Source organism: Thunnus albacares, chromosome 20 (genome assembly GCF_914725855.1).
Source record: "Thunnus albacares chromosome 20, fThuAlb1.1, whole genome shotgun sequence".
NCBI lineage: Eukaryota > Metazoa > Chordata > Actinopteri > Scombriformes > Scombridae > Thunnus > Thunnus albacares.
In genome coordinates this window covers 26,055,597-26,080,058 of record NC_058125.1, presented here as the reverse complement: position 1 = coordinate 26,080,058, position 24,462 = coordinate 26,055,597, and the positions used below count along the sequence as shown (strand labels likewise).

General features: G+C 39.8%; 2 protein-coding genes across 6 annotated transcripts in view; one reads left to right on the top strand and one right to left on the bottom strand.

The window, feature by feature from the left end:
- Window positions 1-4,941: 4,941 nt before the first annotated feature.
- LOC122971327 (TATA-box-binding protein-like) lies at window positions 4,942-9,977 on the bottom strand. The gene is made up of 8 exons (XM_044337923.1): window positions 9,827-9,977; window positions 9,619-9,709; window positions 9,216-9,348; window positions 8,799-8,886; window positions 7,942-8,033; window positions 7,683-7,847; window positions 6,846-6,937; window positions 4,942-5,143 (listed from the first exon to the last, which is right to left on the bottom strand). Exons 1-8 carry the CDS (start codon window positions 9,872-9,874, stop codon window positions 5,061-5,063), a joined length of 792 nt encoding a protein of 263 aa, XP_044193858.1. The 5' UTR covers window positions 9,875-9,977; the 3' UTR covers window positions 4,942-5,060.
- A 4,069-nt stretch (window positions 9,978-14,046) lies between these two features.
- Window positions 14,047-24,462, top strand: part of ankfn1 (ankyrin repeat and fibronectin type III domain containing 1) — a 146,348-nt gene continuing 135,932 nt past the window's right edge. For 2 of the 5 annotated variants that reach the window (XM_044337848.1, XM_044337847.1), the window contains exons 1-4: window positions 14,047-14,238; window positions 16,349-16,476; window positions 16,621-16,872; window positions 20,801-21,060. In XM_044337848.1, coding sequence (XP_044193783.1) covers window positions 14,194-14,238; window positions 16,349-16,476; window positions 16,621-16,872; window positions 20,801-21,060 — 685 coding nt within the window. In that variant the 5' untranslated portion in view covers window positions 14,047-14,193. The other 3 variants (XM_044337851.1, XM_044337850.1, XM_044337849.1) reach the window with 3 other exon arrangements.

The following is a 24,462-nucleotide window of genomic DNA, read 5'->3' as shown; positions in this document are numbered from 1 at the left end:
CTATTTCACACAATGTCAAGGCAATAGTAGCACGGTCGGAGAAACACAGTTCTGATGAGTATGGCTCCACCGGGAATTGAACCCCGATCTCCCACTCCAAAGCAGACAAAGACCAGGGAACAGGCAGGCAGAACTCAGAGTCAGGGACAGAAGGCTGGTGGGTTTACCGGGGCAGAGACGAGGAGCGATGGTCGAAGACAAGCTGATCAGGAACCAGGAAGGCAGTCCAGTGATGAAGGCAAGATGACTTAGCATAGTAGCATAGACAATCTGACAAAGAGGGAGTGGGACAAGGCAGCTTATATACTGGCTGATTGCAGATGATGAGCAGGTTGGAGCGTCAGGTGAAAGTGGTTGAACTAATAAGGGGTGTGGCAGAGCAGAGAGTGAGACTGAATGGTTGGATGATTCCCACAGCAACAGGTGAGGGGGAGAGCAGACTCTGACAAGGTTGACACATTCAGTCGCCAAAAACGACCTATTGTTACATTTATACTAGGGATATGCAGAGATCCCAGTATTTGTATTTGTATCTGTATTTGTGTTCGAATAAAAGTGGAAAGAGGCTTAAAAATCCTGTTTTTGTTTTTATGACACTTTTAATTTTAGACAGTTAAAGCGTTACAATAAGTGTTCATGAATAAACTATATTAGGAGGTGGCATGTTGGGTGGATGATAGATAGATGACAAAAAGTGGAGCTCAGCTGCTCAGCTCTAGGAGACTACTGTTCACTTCCTGTTTCCTGTTCCAGTCAGGACATTTTTTTAAAAACCGTAACTACAGTTGTCGTGGTGATTACTGTAGCCGTGATGACGAAGGTTGCCTAACTTTAAGGAAGTAGTAACTTTAACCTTTGCTTTTCCTTTGCTTCTCATGACCTTAAAAGTGTAGGGCAGTTCAGTGGAATAGCTGATGCTTTTCCAAGAAACAGCTTTCCATGTGTGGTTTGAGTCAAATGATTGTACGAACATGTATAAAATGTCTGTGTAAGGTGAAAATGGTTAATGACAGTAATAGAAACTGTGCCTGTGCGTCTGAACAGCATGTTCCTGTGTGAAACAGGAACAAAGAACATCTTATCATGGTGATATCCAGTCATGTCTGGTTGAATATAACCACATACAGATTAATCCAACACGTCCTCACAATCAAACGACCACATATGGTGATTTACCATACACGCCAGAGTGAAACGTTTTCTAACATGCCACCTCTATCGGCAGTAATTGTAAAAAATAATAATGTTTTATGGTTTGACAGCACTGTGGTTAAGGTCTGGTTAGGTTTAGGCACAAAGACCACTTGGTTAGGTTTACGGAAAGATGATGGTTCAGGTTCAGATAATCACTTAAAACATGGTGTGGGTTAAACTTATGACTTACTACTGTGGCGGCTGTAGCTGAGGAGGTAGAGCAGGTCGTCCACTAATTAGAAGATCGGTGGTTCGATCCCTGGCTCCCCCAAACCACATATTGAAGTGTCCTTGGGCAAGATACTGAACCCCAAATCGTTGATGGGGGCATCAGCCAAGAAAAATGGATACACACACACAATATTAGAACATTTGTGTCTTTTCTGTGATGAATTCACACTAATTTTTCACTTTAAAGCGTTAATTATCATGCAGTCAATGAGTGGATTGTTGGACTGTTGGATTTCTCACTACTGTGTGCCTCCCAGACTGTCCATCTATCGTCCTCCTACTGCTCTCTGTCATAGTCTATCTGAATTTGTTTGCCTGCCTGGCTGCTTCTCCTCTGTGTATGTATTAGTTAGTGGTGTAATGAAACATAGTTGATCCGTGATCCGTACAGATCGCCCCCCATGGTTCGGCACGCATATGAACTGTGGATTAACTGCAAAACGACAAAGTAAACAAACTGCTGTAGCTAGAAGTCATGGGCAGACAGCGTGTTGCTAACAGGGAGTTTGAAGAGCAACGACCAAACCAGCATCTAACAGGTCCGAAGTGACATCTGTAGTTATGTTTACACGCTGTTTGATGTGCTGCAACTGAGCAGCTAATTAGCATCTAGCTGCTAACTGACGTTAGCAGTGAATGTTTGTTTGGTGGCTCGTTCAACAAGCTGCAGGACAAGACATGTGTTCATGTTTGTAAGTTAGGAAGGTATCAGACCTCATATTGCAATTTAATTTAACAATTGAGCATTGAATATTTTATATATTGTAAGATTTTATTTAAACATTGGACATCTTGAATGTTGTTTTCATTGAAGACCATGGGCAAAGGTTCCTTGCTGTAAGTGTTTGATATTTTTGACTTTTGTGATCCGTTGCACCTCTAGTATTAGTGCTGTGCAGTGAATCAGAACAGTTGCTGGACAGTTGCAGATTTTACAATCTGTGTAGAAACAGCTTTTCCTGTTTGGTGTGAGGGAAATTATTGTATGAACGTGCAAATGCTTGTGAAAGGTTAATGTGCTTACTGACAGTTATAAAAGCAAAGAACACCTGTTGATGCTGATATCTTGTCATGTGTGGTTGAGTGTAACCACATACAGATCAGTCCAACATGTCCTCACGATTAAACGACCACACTCGCGCTCAAGAACGACCCATAGGAGCGTTTTCTAATATGCCATCTGCCATCTATGGTTCAGGAGGTAGGGTGAGTCATCCACTTATCGGAATAACAGTGTAGAACAATCTGTGTAGAGACAGCTTTTCATGTGTGGTTTGAGGGAAATGATTGTATGAACATGTGCAAATGTTTGTGAAAGGTTAAAATGGTTAATGACAGTAATAGAAACCATGCTTGTGCGTCTGAACAGTATGTTCCTATGTGAAAGAGGAACAAAGAATATCTTTTCATGCTGATATCCTGTCATTTCTGTCTGAGTGTAATCACATACGGATCAGTCCAACATGTCCTCACAATGAAACAACCACATAAGTTGATTTCGGCTGAAGCTGACAGGAGGAAACTAACATCTCCTCCAGTTTAGAGGTTCTGCCATTTTACAAATTATTTCTGGAGACTTTCCTCTTCTCCACCACATTTCATTAGGAACTATTAATAATATTAATAATTAATTAATAAGTACTTTTACTCCCCTACATTCACCTGACAGCTTGAGTTAGTGGTCATTTTTTTAGAGCTTCAACAATTAGTCAGTTAATCTACAACTATTTTGGTAAACAAATAATCATTTTAGTCATTTTCCAAAGCAAATATGCCAAAAATTTGCTGGTTTTAGCCTCTCAAATGTGACAATGCAATGCTTTTCTTTGTCATACATGAGAGTGGACTGAATATCTTTAGGGTTTGGACTGTTTTGGACGAAATAAGACATTAAAAGACGTCACCTTTGACTCTGGGAAATTATAACAAGCATTTTCACTATTTTCTGACTTTTTATCTACAAAACCATTGCTTGATAAATTGAGAAAATAATGATAATGAAAAAAATCGTTAGTTGCAGCCCTACACTTTTTAGATTCAGATTTAATGTTCAACATGAGATAAATATGACTGCTGTCATTAAAAGGTTGGATTACCAACCAGGAAGCCATCAGGGGCCCCAAAGTCCCCAGGTTCGTATGTGTAGGAATTGTGATGAGTGGATTAATTTGTTTGGGAACATGCAGCACTAAACTATGATATCAACCCAAATTTAAAGGATGAGGGCCTTTAATCAGGTGTTTAGCATGAAAAACTACTTTTAAATTTATTATTTAAGTTTAAATTGTGTTTATAATCAACAACCATGATTCTCTCTCTCTCGCAGTTGAGGTCATCCCTGAGTCCATTAGTGGGAGAGACAGACTTTAAAAGTTACTGCAGAGGGAAACATTTTTATAGATGTTTGTGTAAAAGTTCTGTCTTTTTGGGTGTGGGGAGGGGGTTCTTTATATAGGTTGAAGTGTTTCTATTTCTATGTTGAATTTTAATAATAATTTATCGCTTTTCAAGTAGTTCCTTCTTTCTGCCCACAACTCACCTGCAATTATTTGTGTCATGTACTACTTAAGTGTCCATTTGTATTTTATTTCAACACCCTTTTTATACTCAGGACTGTGGTTTCTAGAAAAAAACACTTTCACTTTTTGTTTATAAAGCAAATCCAGGTTAATGAACTAAAGGATTGAGCTTTAAAACTCATCCTGCATGCAACAGACATGATATTATAAAGTCTAGCCTAGGTTCTCGGATTCTATGATTTCCTTCTCACATCACTGAATTTACCATTAACTATTAACCTGACCAGTTGATGATGTTGTATATGTTATCATTGTAATACTTGATAATAATTTGACATAATTTGGTTTTGGCGGAAAGCCCTAAAAACCCTAGCGCTAACCCATTTCCAGAAGTCATGGATATAACTGTATGTATAATAGTAAGTTGCTATGTGAGCTAACAGCAACTAAGAAGCCACAGGTTGCAGAATTAACCCGCCATCATCCCCAAGCCCCAAAGTCTGCCTGCTCCTGATCACACCATGAACACCTGGAAGCATCCGGATTGTTTTTGCACTGTTTACACTTTTGTTGTGTTTGTTCTGTGTTTCCGATTGTCCATATGTTATGTTTATGGTTTGAATCTGTGTGCTTTTGTTTGTTAGTTTCCCTGGTGAGCATGTGGAACAGTGTGTTATGTGTAAGTTGTTTTATTACAGAGTAAAACCAGACCAATCAGCTGGGTAACAGCAGCCTGACCCTCCTTTTGGCTGAAATCAGCTTCACCTCTGACACCAACAGGGTTATGGTGAACACTACGAGGACTAGAACATGTTTCATATCATCCAGGAGAAAATGCTTATTTGAGTCATCAGTTTTCAGTTTGAGTGACAAAGTCCTGACCTTGGAAACAGTAGTTGGCAAAAGAAAGAATAACTAAAGGTCCACTTACTTGCTTTTTCTCACAGTCTTTCTGAGTTATTGAACACACCATCTGCTTATAAATCAGCCAGGAAAATTGATATTCAAGACATAATTTATGAGATTTTATGTTCAACCCCTAAACATCACTGACTCTAAAACAGTTATTTATTACATTACATTTACATTAAAATGACGTGGAGCTCCTGTCAGAGTTCAGTTCGTCGTCCTCCTGAAGCAGCTCAGAATTGGATAGACGATATCAAACGCTTCGTAGATGTCAGCTGGCTTTTTAGCTCCTGGAATTTAACAGAGGACTTCAAAATTAGAACATTATTCATCAACACTATTTCAAAATGAAGTTGATGAATGTTCTGCAGATCAAAGAAAGTAAAACAAAGATGATAAAATCATTAACGAGCACAAGAGAGAAAGAGAGGATCATTTTTTAAAATATACTGTATTTATACTCAGATATAAAGAAACACATCAGCAGCAGATAAGCATCATCCATCCACAGAAGACCACGACTCATAGGGCCTCTAGAACCTTGTCAGTGACCTATACAACTAGCTGGGAACTGCCTAAAGAATCTGTAGAACCTGCTCAATAACTATGATAACTACCCTGGAGAACCTCTTTAATGATCTACCTGAGGAACTTTCTCAACAACCTCTAGAACATTTTAAAGAAACACTATAACTACCTAAAGGACCCATAGAACCTCCTCAATTACCACAATAGGAACTGTACCTACAAAACCCCTAGAACTTATTAAAGGAATACTAGAACTACCTAAAGGACTTGTGGAACCTCCTCATTTACTACGAGAACAATCTACAGGAACCCTAGAACTACCCAAGGAACTCTAGAACCTTCTTGAAGAACATTAGACCTAAAGGACCTGTTGAACCTCCCCAGTTACTACAAAACTACCTAAATGACCTCTAGAACCTCTTCTAGAAAACTAGAACTACCTAAAGGAAACCTGGAACCTTCTCAATGAACAGGAACACTAGAACTTCCTAGGGATCTCTAGAATGACCATTTGAACTTTCCAAAGGGGCATTAGAGCTACCTTAAGAACTACAAGAATGTCCTCAGTTACTTCGAGAACAATGTAGAATCTCTTCAATAACTACAAGAACCAGCTGCGGGACCTCCAGAACCCCCTCATTGACCACTAGAGCCTCCTTATGAAACACTAGAACCACATGATCTGAACCAAATAAAAAGCCTCCTGAACCTCCTCAGAAACCACTAGAGCCTCCTAAAGGAACACTAGAGTTAGCTACCAGAGCCTCCTTAATAACCTCTAAAACCTCCTAAAGGAAAACTATAACTACCTAAAGTGCCTATAGAAGCTCCTCTGTGACCACTATACCCCCCTAAAACAACACCAGAACTACATAAAGAACACCTAGAACCCTCTCAATCACCACAATATCACTACAGTAACACTAAAACCACCTAAAGGACCTCTAGAACCTCCTCAGAGGTGACTAGAGCCTTCTAAAGGAAAACTACAATTACCTAGGGAACCCTTGAGTCTCCTTAAGAAGCTCTAGAACCTCTTAACGGAAAACTATAATTATCTAAAAGAACCGCCACAAAAATCAACTCAGACCCCTAGAACCTCCTGACGGTATACTGGAAATCAGTACAAGGTCTCCAGAACCTTCTGAATGACCACAAGATCCCTAAAGGAACATTAGAACCACTTAAAAGGGCTTCAGAACTTAATCAGAAACCACTAGAACCTCCGTACAGAACACTAGAAATATGTAAAGGACCCCTGGAACCTCCTCAATGCCCACTAAAACTTCTTACCAAACCCTTAGAACCTCCACAATACTGTGTTTTTTGTGAGGATTTCTGCTGATGCAAATGATCAGCTGGGTGCATTGAAGATGTGATTATTGACACAAATAAATTGCTCTTTTGTATTTCACCACCTGATCAATAAACTGGGAAGTGTGGAAACAAACACAGCATAGTTACCATTCACAGAAAGTTTCCCATTTGCAAAGATGGTCACACTGATGCCCGGCATCACTCTGTAGAAGAGGCCAGGAAACAGCTCCGGTTCATAACTGTGGACAATGAAACAAACACAAAACCAGACTCAGTATCTGTGTTTACATCAACTAATAATCAGAGTCCAGTCACAATAAAAATGACTCATATGAACATCATGATCAGAACAAATTCACAATACTTTCAGACACCATGTAGGTGGACTGCAGCTGTACAGGATGGATGGAAATAAAACTGATATTGATTTTCTCATCTGACCCTCAGTAACAAGAAGATTTCCCAAGACTGTATATTTCAGAGTCAGAATCAGGTTTATTGCCAAGTAGGTTTGCACATACACAGAATTTGCCTTGGTGCTGTGGTGCATAAAATATAACAAAATTAAGTAATCTTAAATAATATTAAAAACGAAAGAAAGAAATGTACTATAAAGAATATATAAATATATAACCTGAGTGAGAAGAGCTGCTTCAGGTTTAAATTTTAAATTGAAGAGAATGAAATTTAATGTGCAAAATATTGACCAGGAATGTGCAATTGTTCATAGTGTAAACCTATATTATTACCTATAATTACCTATTACACCTACATAACCCTATAGTTACCTTTATTTATAGAACCTCCAGCAGTATTTTGTTCTGATCCAGCTGATGTATTCAGTGGAAAATGAGGCGGTTTAACAAAACACATTAAGAGAATTACTTTTTGATTGCAGGAAACTTTAAACCAACAGCAGCTTTGTGCAAATAAACACTGTCAGAGGAATTCAGATAGATGAAACCACAGCTAATGTCTCCTGACCTGCACTGCTGATGGTGGGCCAGCACAAGTTGCTCAAAATTGATTGGAAAGATTTTGCAACTGGCCACCATGGTCTGGATCCTGAAGTCCAGGAAGCGGACAGGGAAGCCCAGTTTCTGCACTATGCGGGCGTACCTCCTGGCCGCTATCCGTGACTCCTCCTCACTGACAAACACAGGAGAGAGAGAGAGAAAGTTTATACGTCGTCCTGGTAACTTACAGTCTTACAGTTAATGTACAGACAGACAGGCAGACTGACCTCTTGGCTCCTAGACAGACAATATTCCCAGATTTGTAGATAATCGCTGTTGTTAGCGGCTTACGTATCCTCATGGTGAGCGCCTTGTAAGTCTGAAATACAACAGGAGGCGTAAACTGAGTGACAACGAAAGAACGTGTAAATCAAACATTACATATACTGTATGTCATACAGTCCAAGTACACTAAAGCTTTAAAATGTTCTCTAAACTTCCTTTGGAGAATATAAATGGGTTTTTAAAAAATGCAAAGTAAGAAGAGAAGTCCAGTACCCCTCCCAAATCTTAAAGGGGACATATTCAGCTTTTTGTGGTTTTCTGTTATTTATATCCTGTTATGACCTAAACATGGTTTTGAGGTGAATGTATGCAGAAATGTTGCCTGAAAGTCAAAAGTCAGGGCTTTAACCTGCCCTGAACACTTTGTTTGCAACATTGTTTTATACCTTGCGGACAAGCTCATGTCGGCCTGTCGCACATGCCCATAAATGGCCGTCCTGATACTAGTTTGTTTACGTAGCCTCTGGAGCTGGAGGAAGCAGACAGAGGCTGAACTGAGGGGCTGCATAAAGGACCAGTAGAAGATAAATAAGGAGTTTTAAACTATCATGCAAAGATATTCCAGTAGAGCCCCAGAATATAAATATAGAGCTGACTGGAAATGTGCAGGATACGTTCTTTAACGACATCAAGTGATACACAAAACAAACAACAAAAACAAATAAACAGGAGTAAAACACTTAGCAAACAATCATGACACAGACACAACATAAAAATCTATGAAAATTATATAAAAAATAAGATATGCATAAGACACATCAAAAATACTGGTAGGAGAGCTGATAAAAATGGTTTATACCTTCGGGTCGTACTTTACATTCAGTGCTTTGCGAGCGATAACGTTGAGGTCCAGCTGACAACCGAGCTTCGCTGTAGAGACAATATTCCTGCACACAAACACACAAACACTGACTTTTACAACAACACATCAATGCAGCATGATCAGTGACCTTCTAAGGAGGGTCGTGTTATATGATCAAAAGCTCCAGAACAGCGACTAAATGGACCTTGTGATGAGATCATTTTTATCAACAACTGTTCCCAAGATCAAGAATGAACTTTCAATCAACTTTTATGCCAACGTGGGCTCAGAAAAATGGAAATTTTAACGTCTATGATTCCATGAAAACAGCACACAAGTCATGTGATGAGGAAGACTGTGTGATAAGATTGAAAGCTCCAGAACAGCTACTGAATGGAGCTCGTGGTGACCTACTGTATCTCTGGGATGGCCTCTGGTCTCTCGGGTATCACAGGGGTCGAGGGATGAACAACAGAGGCTGCTGTGGAATTCTGGGAACTGGAGTCCAGACTGGTGCTGCTGTCAGTGTCTGCTGGTCTGGTTTCAGCTGAAACAAACAAAGACCATCAATGTTACAGAATCCTCTTCTGCTTCCCTGATGTTAGATTTGAAGACTTTCTGGCTTTAGAATATCCAAATATCTCCTCATAAATCTGTTGGTGATGTCACAGGTTTTCAATTTTACACAATTTTTGGATCCATGATCAGACAGTGCTGATTATCATAAAGTTTTGCATCTATCTCAAATGAAATAAAGGAGTGTTGTTGTTGTTGTAGTTGTTGTTGTTGTTGTTGTAGTTGTTGTTGTTGTTGGTACCTGAGTCGGTCTGGCTGGACTCGTCCTGCATGAGCTCCCGGCTCAGTTCCTTGTTCACCTCCTCCTCCTCCTCCTGAATCTTTGAGGAGTCCTGGAGCGAGACACTTATGTTTTCATTTTTTTTCTCTTTTGTATCATAAATTTAGCAAAGAACAAACTCTGGATCATGAGGTAAAAAGTTAAATTATAGCTTACAGCCTGTACTCACATTTGCAATGAAGTTATCAAAGTACCATTCCAACATTGACTCCTCCATGACCGAAAAACTTTCCAGGATTCTCCAGGGACTTTATTTATGTCAGTGACTGAATGAACTAACATCGGTGCTCAGTATGCTCACCTGTGCTTACATTCAAATGGTTAAATCTTAAGAACACTGTTGCTAGGTAACTGTTCCTCTTCAGAAATAGTGAATGTGTTTGTGTTTGAAGTAGAGCTGCAATGATTAGTTAATTAATCAATTAGTCAATCAAGAGAAAATGAACTATTTTGATAATCGATTCATTGTTTAAGTCGTTTTTAAGTAAAAAATTCAAACAACCTCATGTTTAAGTTTCTGATATGTTAATAATTCCTGCTTTTCTTTGTGGTAACATTGTATTGAATTGGATTTTTTGTTTGTTTTTAATTACTGATCAAATTGTTTCTGATGTTATAAAGGCCTAAAAAGTAATCAAGAAAATAATCATCAGATTAAACCATTATGAAAATAATCATTAGCTGCAGTTTGAAGCAAATGGAAAAGTGTTGCTAAGCATCACAATTTATTTTCAAGCTGAAAAGTGTGAATTTTGCATTTTAGTTTTATTAATAAAGCTTAAAATAATAACAATAGACCAAGATGACACTATGTTACAGGCTAACTTGGTACAAATACACATGAGATGTCACAAAACTGAAACTTTGCTTCTTTTGCTTCTTTTTTTGACATAAAACAGTTTCTCCATCCTCGCAGCACTTCTGTGCAGCATCTCTGGTGGTTGCCTGGCAACTGCGCTCGACTGTTCACAGAGAAATATTTCCAGCAACGTTTTAGTTTAAGGGCTTTAGAGGTGTTTGTAGGTGTATTTTTTTTTTAACTTTTTGCCAGTCTTTATGCTAAGCTAGGCTAACCATGTCCTGACTTCAGCTCTGTGCTGAACAAACAGATGTAACATTAACGTCAGTCTGAACATCCAATCAGACGTCTCGTTGCCGGAGAAAACTCACTGGACGGACGTCTGATTTCCTCAGGCTTGTTTTCTTTCAGATGTCTTTCATTAATTATTAGAAATGTAAATTAATTCAGAAGCAGCTGAACATGTTGCATCATGAGCTTTATGCAAGTTTCACAGTTTATAATATGTGCAAACAACATTTCCTTCATTCTTCCTTTTTGTCTTCATCATCTTTCTGTCTCTCTTTCTCTGTGAACTTAAAATAAATGTCCCAGCTTGCTTTACAATAAGATTCTTTTCTATTCTACTCGTCACAGCCGTTGAACATGTTGTTGTTGACTCTGTTTCCTCCAGTAGAGACCTGAGTTTAGCGCCTGCATGGTTCAGTTTCTCCCCACTGAGACCACACTGACACCCAGAGGTGTGAAGAGGAACAGCAGCAGTCAGATGGACAGAAATCTGAGTCTTCATGATAAATAATTAACTAACAATCATCATCAATCTCAGTATCATCAGTCACATAAAGCACCAAAATATCAAACATCTATGAGACAACAGCAACACTTTAATATAAAATCCTTTCATTACATCTGAAACTAATCTTACAAACACTCAACAATACTCAGTATGAATATTATATCAGTAACAAGGAGATGAAAAAGTACCACATAGTAATTATTACAGTATTTACTCAGATTGTTTTACTGACAGACTAAACTAATAATAAATTACAGTAGAGAGTAAAACACATTATTCTGTCATGTAAATGTGTTTTTATTTCTCCATTAAATGAAGATTAATATTTAGAGGTTTTAAGTAATTTATTAGTGTATTTTTTTTTAAAGAAAGGCTTTTAGTTTAGGTTTACAGGGTTATTTCTGGGTTATAAATGTCTAAAGTCTTAATAAAAGTAATAAAAGTCTATTAAAAGACTGCTGAGTGATCATAAGTTGGACTAAATTTGATAGTTGATTAAGGTGCTTAAGTGTTTTTTTTTCCTTTAATGACAAAAACCATAAATGTTGAAATAAATTCCTAAGTTTGTGATGATTAAAAGGATTTCAGATGAAGGCTTTTGTCCCCAAAGTAATAACTGTGTATATTGATTTTAATGAGATTTGGAATAAAACTCATATAGTTTAATGGTGAATTGTGTTTTATGCTGACAGACTGACGGGTCTTTAAATACAGAGTTTAATACCAGACAACAACACATTGTTTATATTTTCTGGATGCTGTTCATTGATTCTGAGTGAAAAATTATGTATTTTTAGGGGAAAACTTTATTTTTACCTGCACAGTTATCATCTGCATGTCCCTCCCTCTTAGATTATGTATGAATATGCTTCATATTTAACTAAAAATAATTAAAAACATCAGCGTTTAAACTGAGCAGACGCTGGTTATCGTGTCTGCGGCTGAGAGGAGGGTTGATTTATTACCACCAGCTCAGACAGGCAGGTGCAGTTAAAACATTTCAACTTTCACTCTGTGGTCTCGTGGACATAAAACAAACATGGCAGTAAAAACAAACAGCATGATGATGATGATGATGATGATGAAGTCAGGAATCCAGGGACCCCCCCTGTGTTTTAAAAGCCACGGCTGTAGATTGATGGGTGCGACGCTGCCGTACGACACGGTGACATTAGTGTAGAGTGTTATTATTCCTGCTGAGGGCTGAATGTTTATCTGAGCTGCAGATAATTACAGCAGCAGAGTCCCGACAGCATAAACAGCCTCCTTCCTGTCTGCAGCTATCTGTCTGCTTCCAAACACGTCCTTCAACATCAACACGAAGGAGCCCACGGTTCACCTCCTCATCCTCAGCTCCTCCTCCTCATCCTCAGCTCCGTGCTGCTCGTACTTTATGTGTTTACATTCTGGGAGGGTTTTTTCTGTTGATGTTTCAAAGACATTTTTCTTCCTTTTCTTCCTTCTCTCCTTTCCTTCTTTCCTCCCTTGTTTCTGTGACCCTTCCTTCTGTCTTTCTTTACATTTTCCTTCCTCCTCTCTTTCCTGTTTTCTTTTCTTTCCTCTCTTTTTTGTTTCCTTCCTTCCTTCTGTCCTTCATTCACTTTCTATTTCTTTTCTCCTTCCTCCTTTCTCTGTTGTTTTCTTTTCCTTTCTTCTCCTCTTCTCTCTCTCCTCTCCTTCTCTTTTTCTTTTCTTTCCTTCATTTTTTCTCTTCTCTGCCTTTTACCCTTCTTTCATCTCCTTTCCTCGTTCCCTTCCTTTCTTGTTATTCTTTTATTCTTCCTTCTGTTCTTCTTCTATTAATTTTCCATGTTCCCGTCCTCCTTTCCCTCCTTGTCACGTCTCTTTTCTTTCTTTCATTCACTTTTCATTTACCTTCCTTCTTTCTTTCATTCTTTCTTGTATCCTTCCTTGTCCTTCTTCCTTCCTGTTCTTTAAGTTCCATTTTTCCTTCACTCTTTCCTCCCCCTTCCTCTTCTTTTATTTCCATCCTTTCTTCTTTTCTCTTCCTTCTCTTGTTTTCCTCTCTCCTTCCCTCTCTCCTTTGCTACTGAACTTCTTCCATTGCCTTTCTATCTCTCCTCTCCTTCCCCTTTTCTTTTCTTTCATTCATTTTCTGTCTTCCCCACCTTTTGTCCATCTTTCACTCCTTCTTCTCTCTTCCTTCTGTTCTCCCTCCTTTCTGCCTTTCATTCACTTTACATTCTTCCTTCCCTCTTTGTTTCATCCCCTTTTTCTTTCCCCCGTTACATCCATCCTTCTACCTCGTTTCATTCACTTTTTCATTTTTCCTTCCCTCCTTCCTTCTTTCCTTTCCTTAATTCCTTCATTTTTTTATCTTCCATTTGGTCTGTCCTTCTTTCATTCCTCCTTTCTTTCTTTAATTCACATTTCATCTTTCTCTCCATCATTTTCTTTAACACTGACTTTTGTCCTCATTCTCACTTTAACTTTCTTTCCTCCCCTTTTTCTTTTCTTTCTTTCTTGCTTTTCTTCCTTCCTTTCTTCTGTCCTTCTTCTACATTTCACTTCTCTTTTTCTTTCATTCATTAATGAACTCTCCAGTTCTCCTTCCCTTTATTTTTCTCCTTTCCTACCTTTGTCCTCCCTCATATCCTTTCATTTACTTTCAGTTTTCTTTCCTTTCTTTCTCCCTCATCCTTCCTTCTCTTATTAAATTTCCTTCATTGTTTCCTTCCTCACATTCCTTCCCTCCTCCTCTCTATGTCTCTTTCCCCTCTCCTCCTCTTTGATTCCACTTCTCATCTCCATCTAAAATAAAAACTGAAAACCCTTCAAGCTGAGTATAAATAACCTCCTGTCTTCCTCTCTTTGAGCTCCCTGCTCCCAGCAGCTCTATCAGGGTGAAGTGTGTTATCTGAGGACGTGTTCGGGTCCGTCTCATGCAGCTAATTGCCCGCTGAGTGTGACTGGGAACAGTATGGAGGCTCGGCCGCTCCCAGATGTGGGACTGGGCGTCTGTGCGGTGAGTGAACCGCAGTCAGTGAAATGTGAGCCTGCTCGGGCCTGGCTGGCTGTATTTTGGGATGTTTTACATGGGGCAGGACAAAGACACGTTACCAGGCGGGATCCCAGTCTGAGCAGATGGTCCTACTCTGGGAAAAGAAGAAGAAGAAGGAGAACAAGAAGGAGAAGAAGCGACATTATTTCTGCAGAGGAAGGAAGACTCAAAGACGGTAAAGTTTTTTCTCTCCAGGAGCGGCAGCTTCTGAGCTTTAACTCCTGCACAGCTGTTGACGGGAAGATGAGATGTGGAAGTGAAGGACAGCTGACTGCAGGGAATCTCACTGAAAACCGAAACTCAGCGGCTAAAGGACAAATATGGAGCTCTGCTGGATATAAATAGTTCTGTGGGTTTGAACGTTTTCTGGGAGTTTGTACGTGTTTCTGTGTGTGATTCTTTACTGCAGTGTTGCTTTTATCTCACCGGGTGTTTCCACTTGGCCAAAACAGGAGCCACGTGAGGTCGCACATTAGCTAGCTGCTGTGTTTGAGGTGTAAATTACTGAGTGTGTCAGAGGGAACATGTTGGGAAAATGTTCCCTCAAAGTTTTCACTCTGCTTTCAAATGATAAATCATTCTTTCAGATGTCAGTTAGCTTTAATAACACCTGGTCAACAGGTTAACCGCTGCTGCCAGTGAACCACAGGTTACCATGGCAACAGTAACTTCTGCTTCGCTACCAGCTAGCTAATTAATTAGTTAGATAATGTTAGGACCGGGATAAACCAGCTAACTAACAAGATAATGTTATCAGCTAAAGCTAAGGATGTCTTGTTTAATTTTTGATTGTGAACTAGCCAAAGCTAAAAAACTAATATTACAAGCTATAACTAACCAACTGACAGGCTAATATGACGAGCTAGGTACTGACTGACTTAATTAACAAGCAATTATTACAAGTACTTATGTTATAAAATACTAGATTTAACCCCAGACAAGGTTTACCAGCCAGCTACCAACTAACTAGCTAGTTACCAACTAACTAAAAAGCAAACTTTACCAGCTAACGTTAGTTACCAGCTAACTAAGTTAACCAGCAAACGTTACTAGGTAGTTACTAGCTAACTAACAAGCAAACGTTACCAACTAGCTAAACTAAAAAGCAAACTTTACTAGCCTGCTACCAACTAACAAGCACATTTTACCAGCTAGTTAACAATTAAATAATAAGCTATTGTTAGCAGCCTGCTACTAACTAACTAATGAGCAAATTTTATCAGAGTTACCAATGAATAAGTTAATATTGCATGCTGGCTAACCAGCTAGCAGTAATTAACAGGCAGAGGTTACTAGCTAGATACCAACTAGTTAACAAACAAAAATTGCCAGCTAACTAAGAACAAGTGGTTAACTAAAATACTAATGTTTCCAGCTAGCTACCAACTATCTGACAAGACAATGTTTCAAGGCGATTAGTCAATTAATCGATTAGTGGACAGAAAATTGGTTGCCAGCTATTTTGATAATCAATTAATCGTTTTGAGTCATTTTTAAGAAAATAATGCCAAAATCTGCTACTTCCAGCTTCTTAAATGTGAATATTTTCTGGTTTCTTTAGTCCTCTATGACAGTAAGCTGAATAAGTTTGGGTTGTTGATTATTGGTCAGGACGAAACAGGACATTTAAGGTTGCATCTTGGGCTTTTGGGAAACATCGATCTGTATTTTTCACCATTTTCTGACATTTTATAGACCAAACGACTAATCGATTAATAGACAGAATAATTGATAGATTAATCGATAAAGAAAATAATCGTTAGTAGCAGCCCGAATCTCCAGAAACTTCATATCAAGTGTTTATTAGATGGCAGAGCATCATGTTGTGATGTCAGTTAACTTCATTGTGGGCTTGTTGAAAATTTAACAAGGAGCTCATATTTGGCTGTCCAGTGTCAGCAGAAGATATCAGTTTATCTTAGAACCTGACAGATGTACAGATTGTTCACTGCTTTCTACTGGACTGCTTTGGTTTCCATGTACATTTAGCACACGGGTGCTCAGACTCAGCTATGATGTTACTCTGGTATTTCTGTGTTAATCTGACCTGTTCTTCTCTCCTGATCCACCACAGATATGGCTGAAGATGTCTGTGGATTCTGATAATTCCTGTGTTTTGCTGTCATCGCGAGACTCCAGGACTTCTTGCGTCTTCCAAACCGCCGATGAGAAAGATGACATCCCGGGAGTGGGAGAGGAAAGGTAACTGAGTCTGAATATTCAGGTTTTTTATTTTATATCTCAACATTTAACATCCTGACACATTGCGGCTGAGTGTCGGGACGTCGTGGTCGTGTTCTGGTGTCGTTCTGGGATTCAGCTGGTGTGTCTGTCGTCTGTCTGCAGTGTTCTGGAGATGCTGAGCTACTCCAAGTTCTCCGACCTGGAGACATGGCTGTGTATGCCGTCCTCACTGCTGCTGCCCAGATCCCTGGACTCCACCCGCACCTCCTCCTCTTCCTCCTCCTCCTCTTCTTCCATCTGCAATGCATCCAACCGCTCCTCCAACTCCCCGCCGATCTCCTCCTCCTCCTCCCCGGCCTCCAACTCCCGTCGCTCCACCTGCAGCGAGCCGGGAGAGAGCAGCACGCCGCTCAGGTAACGCCGAGTCTGTGATGCCAGCTGCAACTAACGATTATCAATTAATCTGCTCAGTTGTTTTTCAGTTAATCGATCAGTCATTTTGTCTATAAGATGCTTGTATATAATTTCCCACAGCCAAACTTGTTATGTCCAACAGTTCAAAAACCCCAAAGATATTCAGTTTACCACAGAAACCATAAAAACATCATATTTTCATATTTTTGCTTAAAATATTAAATTAACAAAATAGTTGCTGATTAATTTGGTCAATCAGTGAACATTTTACAAAAACAAACAAATGTAAAGTCATAGAAACTAAATCATTTGTTTATATGCTTCAAAGACACATTTATATGTATAATGGGGAAGCTTCAGTAGCCAACGGGGTGACAGATAAAAGATAAAACCATTTAACAGCATAAAGCTGCTGATTTTCCTAAAATAAGCTGTATTCAGTTCCACTGTCAGAACTTTTTTTCTCATCTTTGTCGCCTGTTTTCATAAAACAGGAGCAAACAGCTGATGTTCCGGCTGCTTTTAGCTCCTTCGTCTCCTTTAGAGCTGCAACGATTAGTCGATTAATTGATTATTCAACTGACAGGAAGTCATTGTGATAACTGAACAACTGTTGTGGTCATTTTCTAAGTGAAAATGCTGAACATCTGCTGGTTATTTTATGTCATACATGATAGTGAACTGAATATCTTTGGACTCTTGATCAGACAAAACAAAACATTTGAAGACGTCACTTTGGGCTCTGAGAAATTATGATGTTGATGTTTAATCAATTATCGATAATCAATATAATGAAAATAATTCACTTGTTCCTCACGTTGACAATGAAAACCTCAGTTTTTCTCTTCAGTTTACGTTCTCCTCTCGCCTCTAAACACATCGTTTTCTCCCGCTGTGACTGTGACTGTCACATGATCAGAGCTGATACACTCGGGTCCATTCGGATCCAGATCTGAGACCTGACCCGGTCCCATTAGACTAGAGTAGAGACCTGTGAAGACCTCTACACTACGTGCCTCTCCAAAAAACCCCACCAAACTTGGTCCTGGGTCACACATGAAAACGTTTGAGAAAGCTGATCCACAGAGACTTTGTTTGAGATACGTCAGGTTATCTACGCAAATGAACGCAACACAGACGAGTGTTTTACAGTAAATGTCCTGCAGACTGCTTCTGATTTCCACCAGATGTCTCATTAATGATGTTTAAGTAGAGAGAGAGAGAGTTCAGTTGAAACTGTGGTCAGTTGCCTCGCTGCTCTCTGCTCCTTCCTCATTGTTCCTCGCTAGTAGAAGTATTTGTCTGGCACCATGGTGATGGCAGTTATGTTGGGAAAGATAAGCCAAGAGGCTGCAGGGAGGGGAAGCAGTGGTGTTTATAGATTTGGGGGGAAATGTACTGCTAATACAAGGAAGTGAAGTCATTATGACTGTATGTGTTGTATAGTAGGAGGTTGTGTTTATGTGGCGGTATAGTGGTGGTTTGACTCATAACGGGCAGTTGTTTTATTCTTCTTCTCTACTTTTTAATGACATGTTTGTGAACGAAATATCCCATGAACAGAGTGAACAAACAGGACGCCTCATACAGCAGATTCAGCTCAGTTATATGTTGAAGATACAGTAAGAATGTGAAGCCCAAAGTCTGAACTATAAGTGATCTAAACTGCTGCTGTCATTAGTTTTCTTGCCTCCATGTGGTGCCGGTTGGACCAGAACTACCTGGTTTTGGTTCACAATTGGTTCACAATTATCAGTCCACTGCTGCTCAACAGGAAAACACTGTCCAATGAAACACAAAGAGATCATTTTATCCACTTGACCTGAAGCCTCGTATTAGCTTCAGAGAAACTTTGGAAGATCTTTCTGCAGAAAACACAGACTGTCTTCATCACTGGTTTATAACGGTCGGTATGAAGAGCAAGAAAAACATGTTTCATCGTCTGTTTGCACCTTTGTTTTAAGACAAACTTGAAAAATTGAGAACCTGTTCTTTAATAACACTTCTAAATTCTAAATCGCTGTTTGACATTAAAACACCAAAACGGGTTATTCTCCTCCTAATGGGCGTGTGCGGAGGACAGAAAACCAGTGAAGAAGAAACAGTGTACTGTTTCTGTTTCCGTGGCGGCTTCCTGATATTTCGTTTATTGCAGCAGATTCCAACAGTTTGAGCAGAGAAAGGTGGTTAATAGATACGTTAAACTGAACAAGCTGTCAAAGTAGAGAATAAAGTGAACAACTCCTGCACGAAGCCGTCCGCCATCGTTGTTATGTTTCTTCTTCTTCTTCCAATGAAACGCCGCACTACTGCCACCATCTGTTCTGTCAGTGATATGATGTACACACTAAACACCGAGCCAGCGTTTCACATTTACTCTGGAGGACGTTTTTTGGAAAAGCTCCGTTTTCAGGGAAGAAAAACGAACAATGAAGACGCGGCTTACTGTGGACGTGGTCTGAAAGTCCTGGATAAAGAACTTCCTGTCGCAAGTAAACACAGAAACATGCTGTAAGTGACTCTCTCTGTCTGGGTTGGTTGAAGGTTCCCTTTCATTTGACACAAAGGCCTCCTGACTGATCAAACTCTGATATCTGAAGCACTTGACTCTCGATCCCCCTGATTCAGCTTTTGTCTCTCTCACACACACACACACACACACACACACACACACATACACACACACACACACACACACACACACACAGTGGGGTAAGGTAACACCCCTGCTGGGCATTGAACACTTGCTAGAAGCGTTTCCTTCAGCTGTGGACCTTCAGCTTTTTTTACATACATGTAACACGCTCGGCCGCCGCGTTCACTACCAAACACGACCGTAGCGGAGACGCTGGGATCATGTGTGTGTGTGTTTTTTTTAACGTGATGCGGTGAAGCGTGGCGATCAGACATGATGACCTGGACTCAGCTGCTGGACTTGGTCCTGCGGAGGAAAAAGAAGGGACGCGGTCACAGCAGAGCATCATGGCGGAGCCGCAGCTACGTGGTCTCAGAGGCCAGGTATCAGGATCACACAGAAACCACACGTATGTTTATACAAGAGGAAGCTTCATGTCACTGTCAGGACTGAATACCAGTGTTCCCAGTGTCAGCTTTGTTACACAGGAAGTCTTGTTGCTTTCCTGAAAAGTAGTGAATTACTCAACGTATCACCTTTCCAATATTATCTTGTATTTATGCCGATCTGTGTATGATTTTGCTGGCGTTGTTCATGTTCATGAATCGCTGCCATCATCTCTGATTTAGTCACTAATCCGCCTGTTTTTATGTTTTCAATTTGCACATAAGAAAACCTGGACAGAAACACCAGCAGTTCAACAAAAGGTCAAAATACTAAAAGAAGATTTGAACTGAATAAATAATGACGTACATGAGTCATATGACTTCACTGAAGAGCTGAAAACATCAGATCTGTGTGGAGCGACGATGAGGAGACTGTAACCTTCCTCACATCAATACATGAAACTAACAGAAACGTCATATTTCCATCATGTTTTCCAGCGTTCAAGCTTTGACCGTCACTCGTTTAACGACGTCATCTTGTTGAGTCTTCTTCTTCTGCAACGGTTTAACGGCACCGACTGGAGGATTAGCGCCACCTGCTGTTTATCTGCTAATATTCACACAACAGCAGTGGATGGAAACAAGTCTCAATTTGAATTTTCCTTTACTCATTTTCTGGAAATTCTGTTAACATTTGTGCATTTGTGTTTGGATGGAAACGTAGCTACTGATTGATACTGATTGTTCTCATTGTGTAGAGCTTCGTAGGCGAGATGAAGAATCCTCTTTTTTATAGCGTACAGCGGCTTTTTAGAGAAAACAGCTGCCTGCTGCGGCCCAAAATGACGCTATGAGATTTTTTGTCACTGAAAGTCTTTGATGTTTTTGTGTTGCTTCCTTCCTGCAGGCCTTCAGACAGGGAGGCCACCTTCCTCACCCCTGCGCTGGGTAAGGAGACACCGTTTCTGGTCACGCCCCTCCTCCCCATCCTCTCCTCCACCCCTGTCGCTGCCGCTGCCGCTGCTGCTGCTGCTGCTGCTGCTGCGTCGGCGGCGGCGTTGACCTCAGGGATGTCCAGCGGAGACTCCGCCTCCCACGGCGGGGTCAACATCAGGAAACGCCGACGGCTCGCTGCCAGTCCTGGAGGACTCCACTGGAACTCTGCAGGTAAGAAGCCAGTCACATGACCATGATATTTATATTCATGTCTTACTGTTAGACTGTGCAGTAATGACACGTATGACATTATAATTAGAGTCTTGTTTTTACACTCTGACTCAATCTCAGCTCTTTCTTTCTCTTTCTTTTCTCGTGTCTGGTTGTTATGAGACTGAATCCTACAGTTCTGGAGAAACTATGAATGTTTACTCAGTTTGTGCAACTTTGAAAGAACCGACGTTATGGAGAATCAGCATTAGCATGTAGATTAGCATGTAGATTAGCATGTAGATTAGCATGACCCAGCATGGTGACATGTGTTCTGTACGTTTTACAGACATGTCTCTCAGAACATCAGTCTGTGGGGAAGATGGTTTTCAGGCTGCAGGGGATTTTTAGTGATGCTAGCAGCTGGCATCTGTTTGATCACACGCTGAGTTTTGTTGAGTAACAACAAATGTTAACATAACTTTTGTTTACAAGAAAACTCCACAGTCAGCTGTAATGTTGTTTTTTGTAGTAAAAAGTCTCTTAAAAAGACTCAGAAGGGGACATGTAGGATTTCTAAACTGGGCTCTCTAAGCCTGAGAGCGTTAAATGAGGAGCTGGACTGTGGGACAGTTTTGAGAACAACATGAACTTAAGTTGCTGGTGGAGGAGGCAGAGCACAAGAAACAGTGGTATTCTTCTCTTGGAGGATGTGGATGGAAGATTTATGAGCTCCCCAGGTGAAGTGGGCTGTAGAGGCGTCTGAAGGTGTTGAGGATCCCGATCATGCCCCCCCTAAAGAAGACATAATGTTCCTCTGTGAAGCAGCTGATGTATCAGCTACTGGCTTCAGCTGAAGGGAAAGGACACCTAAATCAACCATGTAGCCATCCTCCCTCTGCAGAACCTTCCTGAACTTCAGAACCAGCTTCAACCACAAATCAACTACAGTCGGTCCGACTGACTGGATCCACCTGTAGCTGTAGATACACTCTTCTGTTTAGGTGACATCATGACTGTGTGTAACGACGGTGTGTTTGTACGGTTCTGTAGTCCGTTTGGTTCTGTAGTTCCATCGTGTGTACGGTGGGTGATGAGGGACAAACATGTCAGCCGATCAGCTTGAGTAACTTGTAAGTTGGCAGGTTTGTGAACGAGAACACAAACGTATGAAAGCAGCAGACCAACAGCGTCGGTGTGAACGTGCTGCCATGTCAGGAATGTTGATGACACACACACACACACACACACACACACTGACTGGGGGTCTTGTTTATACTTTGCTTCCTGTGTTAGTCAGAACGTCCTTTAGCTCCACCCTTCTGGAGAATGATAATGAGCTTCCTGTTGAACAGATTAAAGCTCCGTCTACACCAACAGCGATAACTATAACCATAACTATAAATAGGTCCGAGTGGACGCCACAAATATAACAACAAGGACAGCGGCGAGCGATATCGTTGGGATCACTTTCAGAGCCGTTTGATGAACGATAGGAACACTGACAGCCAATCAAAACCCATCTCCTAACCCCGTAACCATACAGCACGACAAAATCTCCATCTGAACTTCATGACCTGCAAACATCTTAACTCTGGAAACCAACTGATGACTTTATTTATATTTATATATTTAAATGCAACTGCTGCACTGTAAACTGGATCTGAATGACAACCACTCTCTTCATCATACAGTGATGCTGGAGCTTTGTTCTCCATTATAACGTATAAAAACAACAGAGTTTGTGACCTTTTTAGTCTTCAGATCTGTGTTCAGACTGTGTTTTCTGTTTCTTTCTCTCTGTAACGTTCAACAGTCACAAGTCATCAGTGTGTGTTTTCCTGAGCTGTCCACACAGCTGCAGCGTGTGGTTTACAGAACGATATCGTTCATAAGTGTGGATGCTCACATGTTTATCGTTATTGTTATTGTTATGGTTCTAGTTCTTGGCGTGGACGGACGTGAAGCAGCAAACCCTTCAGATGTTTGTTTGTTGTATTTTAGTTTGTCGTGTGTTTGTGGTTCCTGCTTTTTATCATCTATCCATATTTTTTCATTTTTTACAGTCAGTCAACATTAATACTGATGTTTTTTCTAAATATATGAGGGATAAATGACAACATCACAGAAGAATTGTGATTCTATCTTCTACTGGAGCTTCAAGGATTAGTCGTCAGAAAATTAATTGGCAATTATTTTGATAATCAATTAATCATTTCAGTCATTTTTCAAGCAAAAATACCAAACATTTGATGGTTCCTGCTTATTAGATGTGATGATTTGCTGTTGTTATTTGCTCTATATAACAGTTAATTGAATATCTTAACATTTTAGACTCTTTGTCAGACAAAACTTTATTAAATTAAAGACATCACCTCATTTTTTTAACATTTAATAAAGTAAATGAGAAAATAATCTGCTGGTTAATCAATAATGAAAATAATCATTTTCATTCAATTACAATTCTGAATCAGCTGACGAACGCCAACAAGCTGCGTTATGTTTGTAATATGTTAATCATGATGTTAGTGGATCCTTCACAACACACTGCAGCTTTAAACTGTAACTAACAATTATTTCCATTATTGATTAGTTGTTTGGTCTATAAAATATAAAAATGGTGAAACTGAAACGTCTTGTTCAGTTTATTGTCAAAGAGACTAAAGAAACAAGAAAATACTCAGTTAAGAAGCTGCAATCAGAACATTTTACATTTTCTTCTTAAAGAAATGACCTGAATAGTCAGTGATTCATTTTTCGACTAATTGTTACATTAATCCGTAATCTCATCTTCACCTCTGACTCACCAACTAACACTGAGCAGTGTAGAACCACAGCCAGTAGTCCATTAATCGATGAATTGATTAGTCCATTAATCGATTAGTCAATCGACACAAAATTAACCTCCAACTATTTTGATAATAGATGAATCTTTTTAGTCATTTTTTAAAGCAAAAATACCTAAAATGGATGTTTTTAGCTTCTTAAATGTGATGATTTAAAGCTTTTCTTTGTCCTACATGATAATAGTGAAGATCTTTGGGTTTTGAGCTGCTGTTCAGACATAATAAAGATAAAACCATCGACTCTTTTTGGAAATTATAACAGCATTGTCACTATTTTCAGATATTTAATAGACAGTAGATTCATTGATTAGTTGGGTGAATTGATAATGAGAGCAATCATTAGTTGCAGCTCTACCTTCATCAACCAATCAGCTTCACTCTCTCTGATGTTTGACTCTCAGTCGACCGGAGTGTTTTTCCTGCTTCGGTACAGCAGAGGGAGCCATGACTGCAGCTCTGTGTGTGTGTGTGTGTGTGTGTGTGTGTGTGTGTGTGAGGAAGACGTTCAGTCCTGTGAGTTTCTGATCTGACGTCTGCTGCACTTTCAATCTGCCTCTAATCATTATTTTTTTGATGA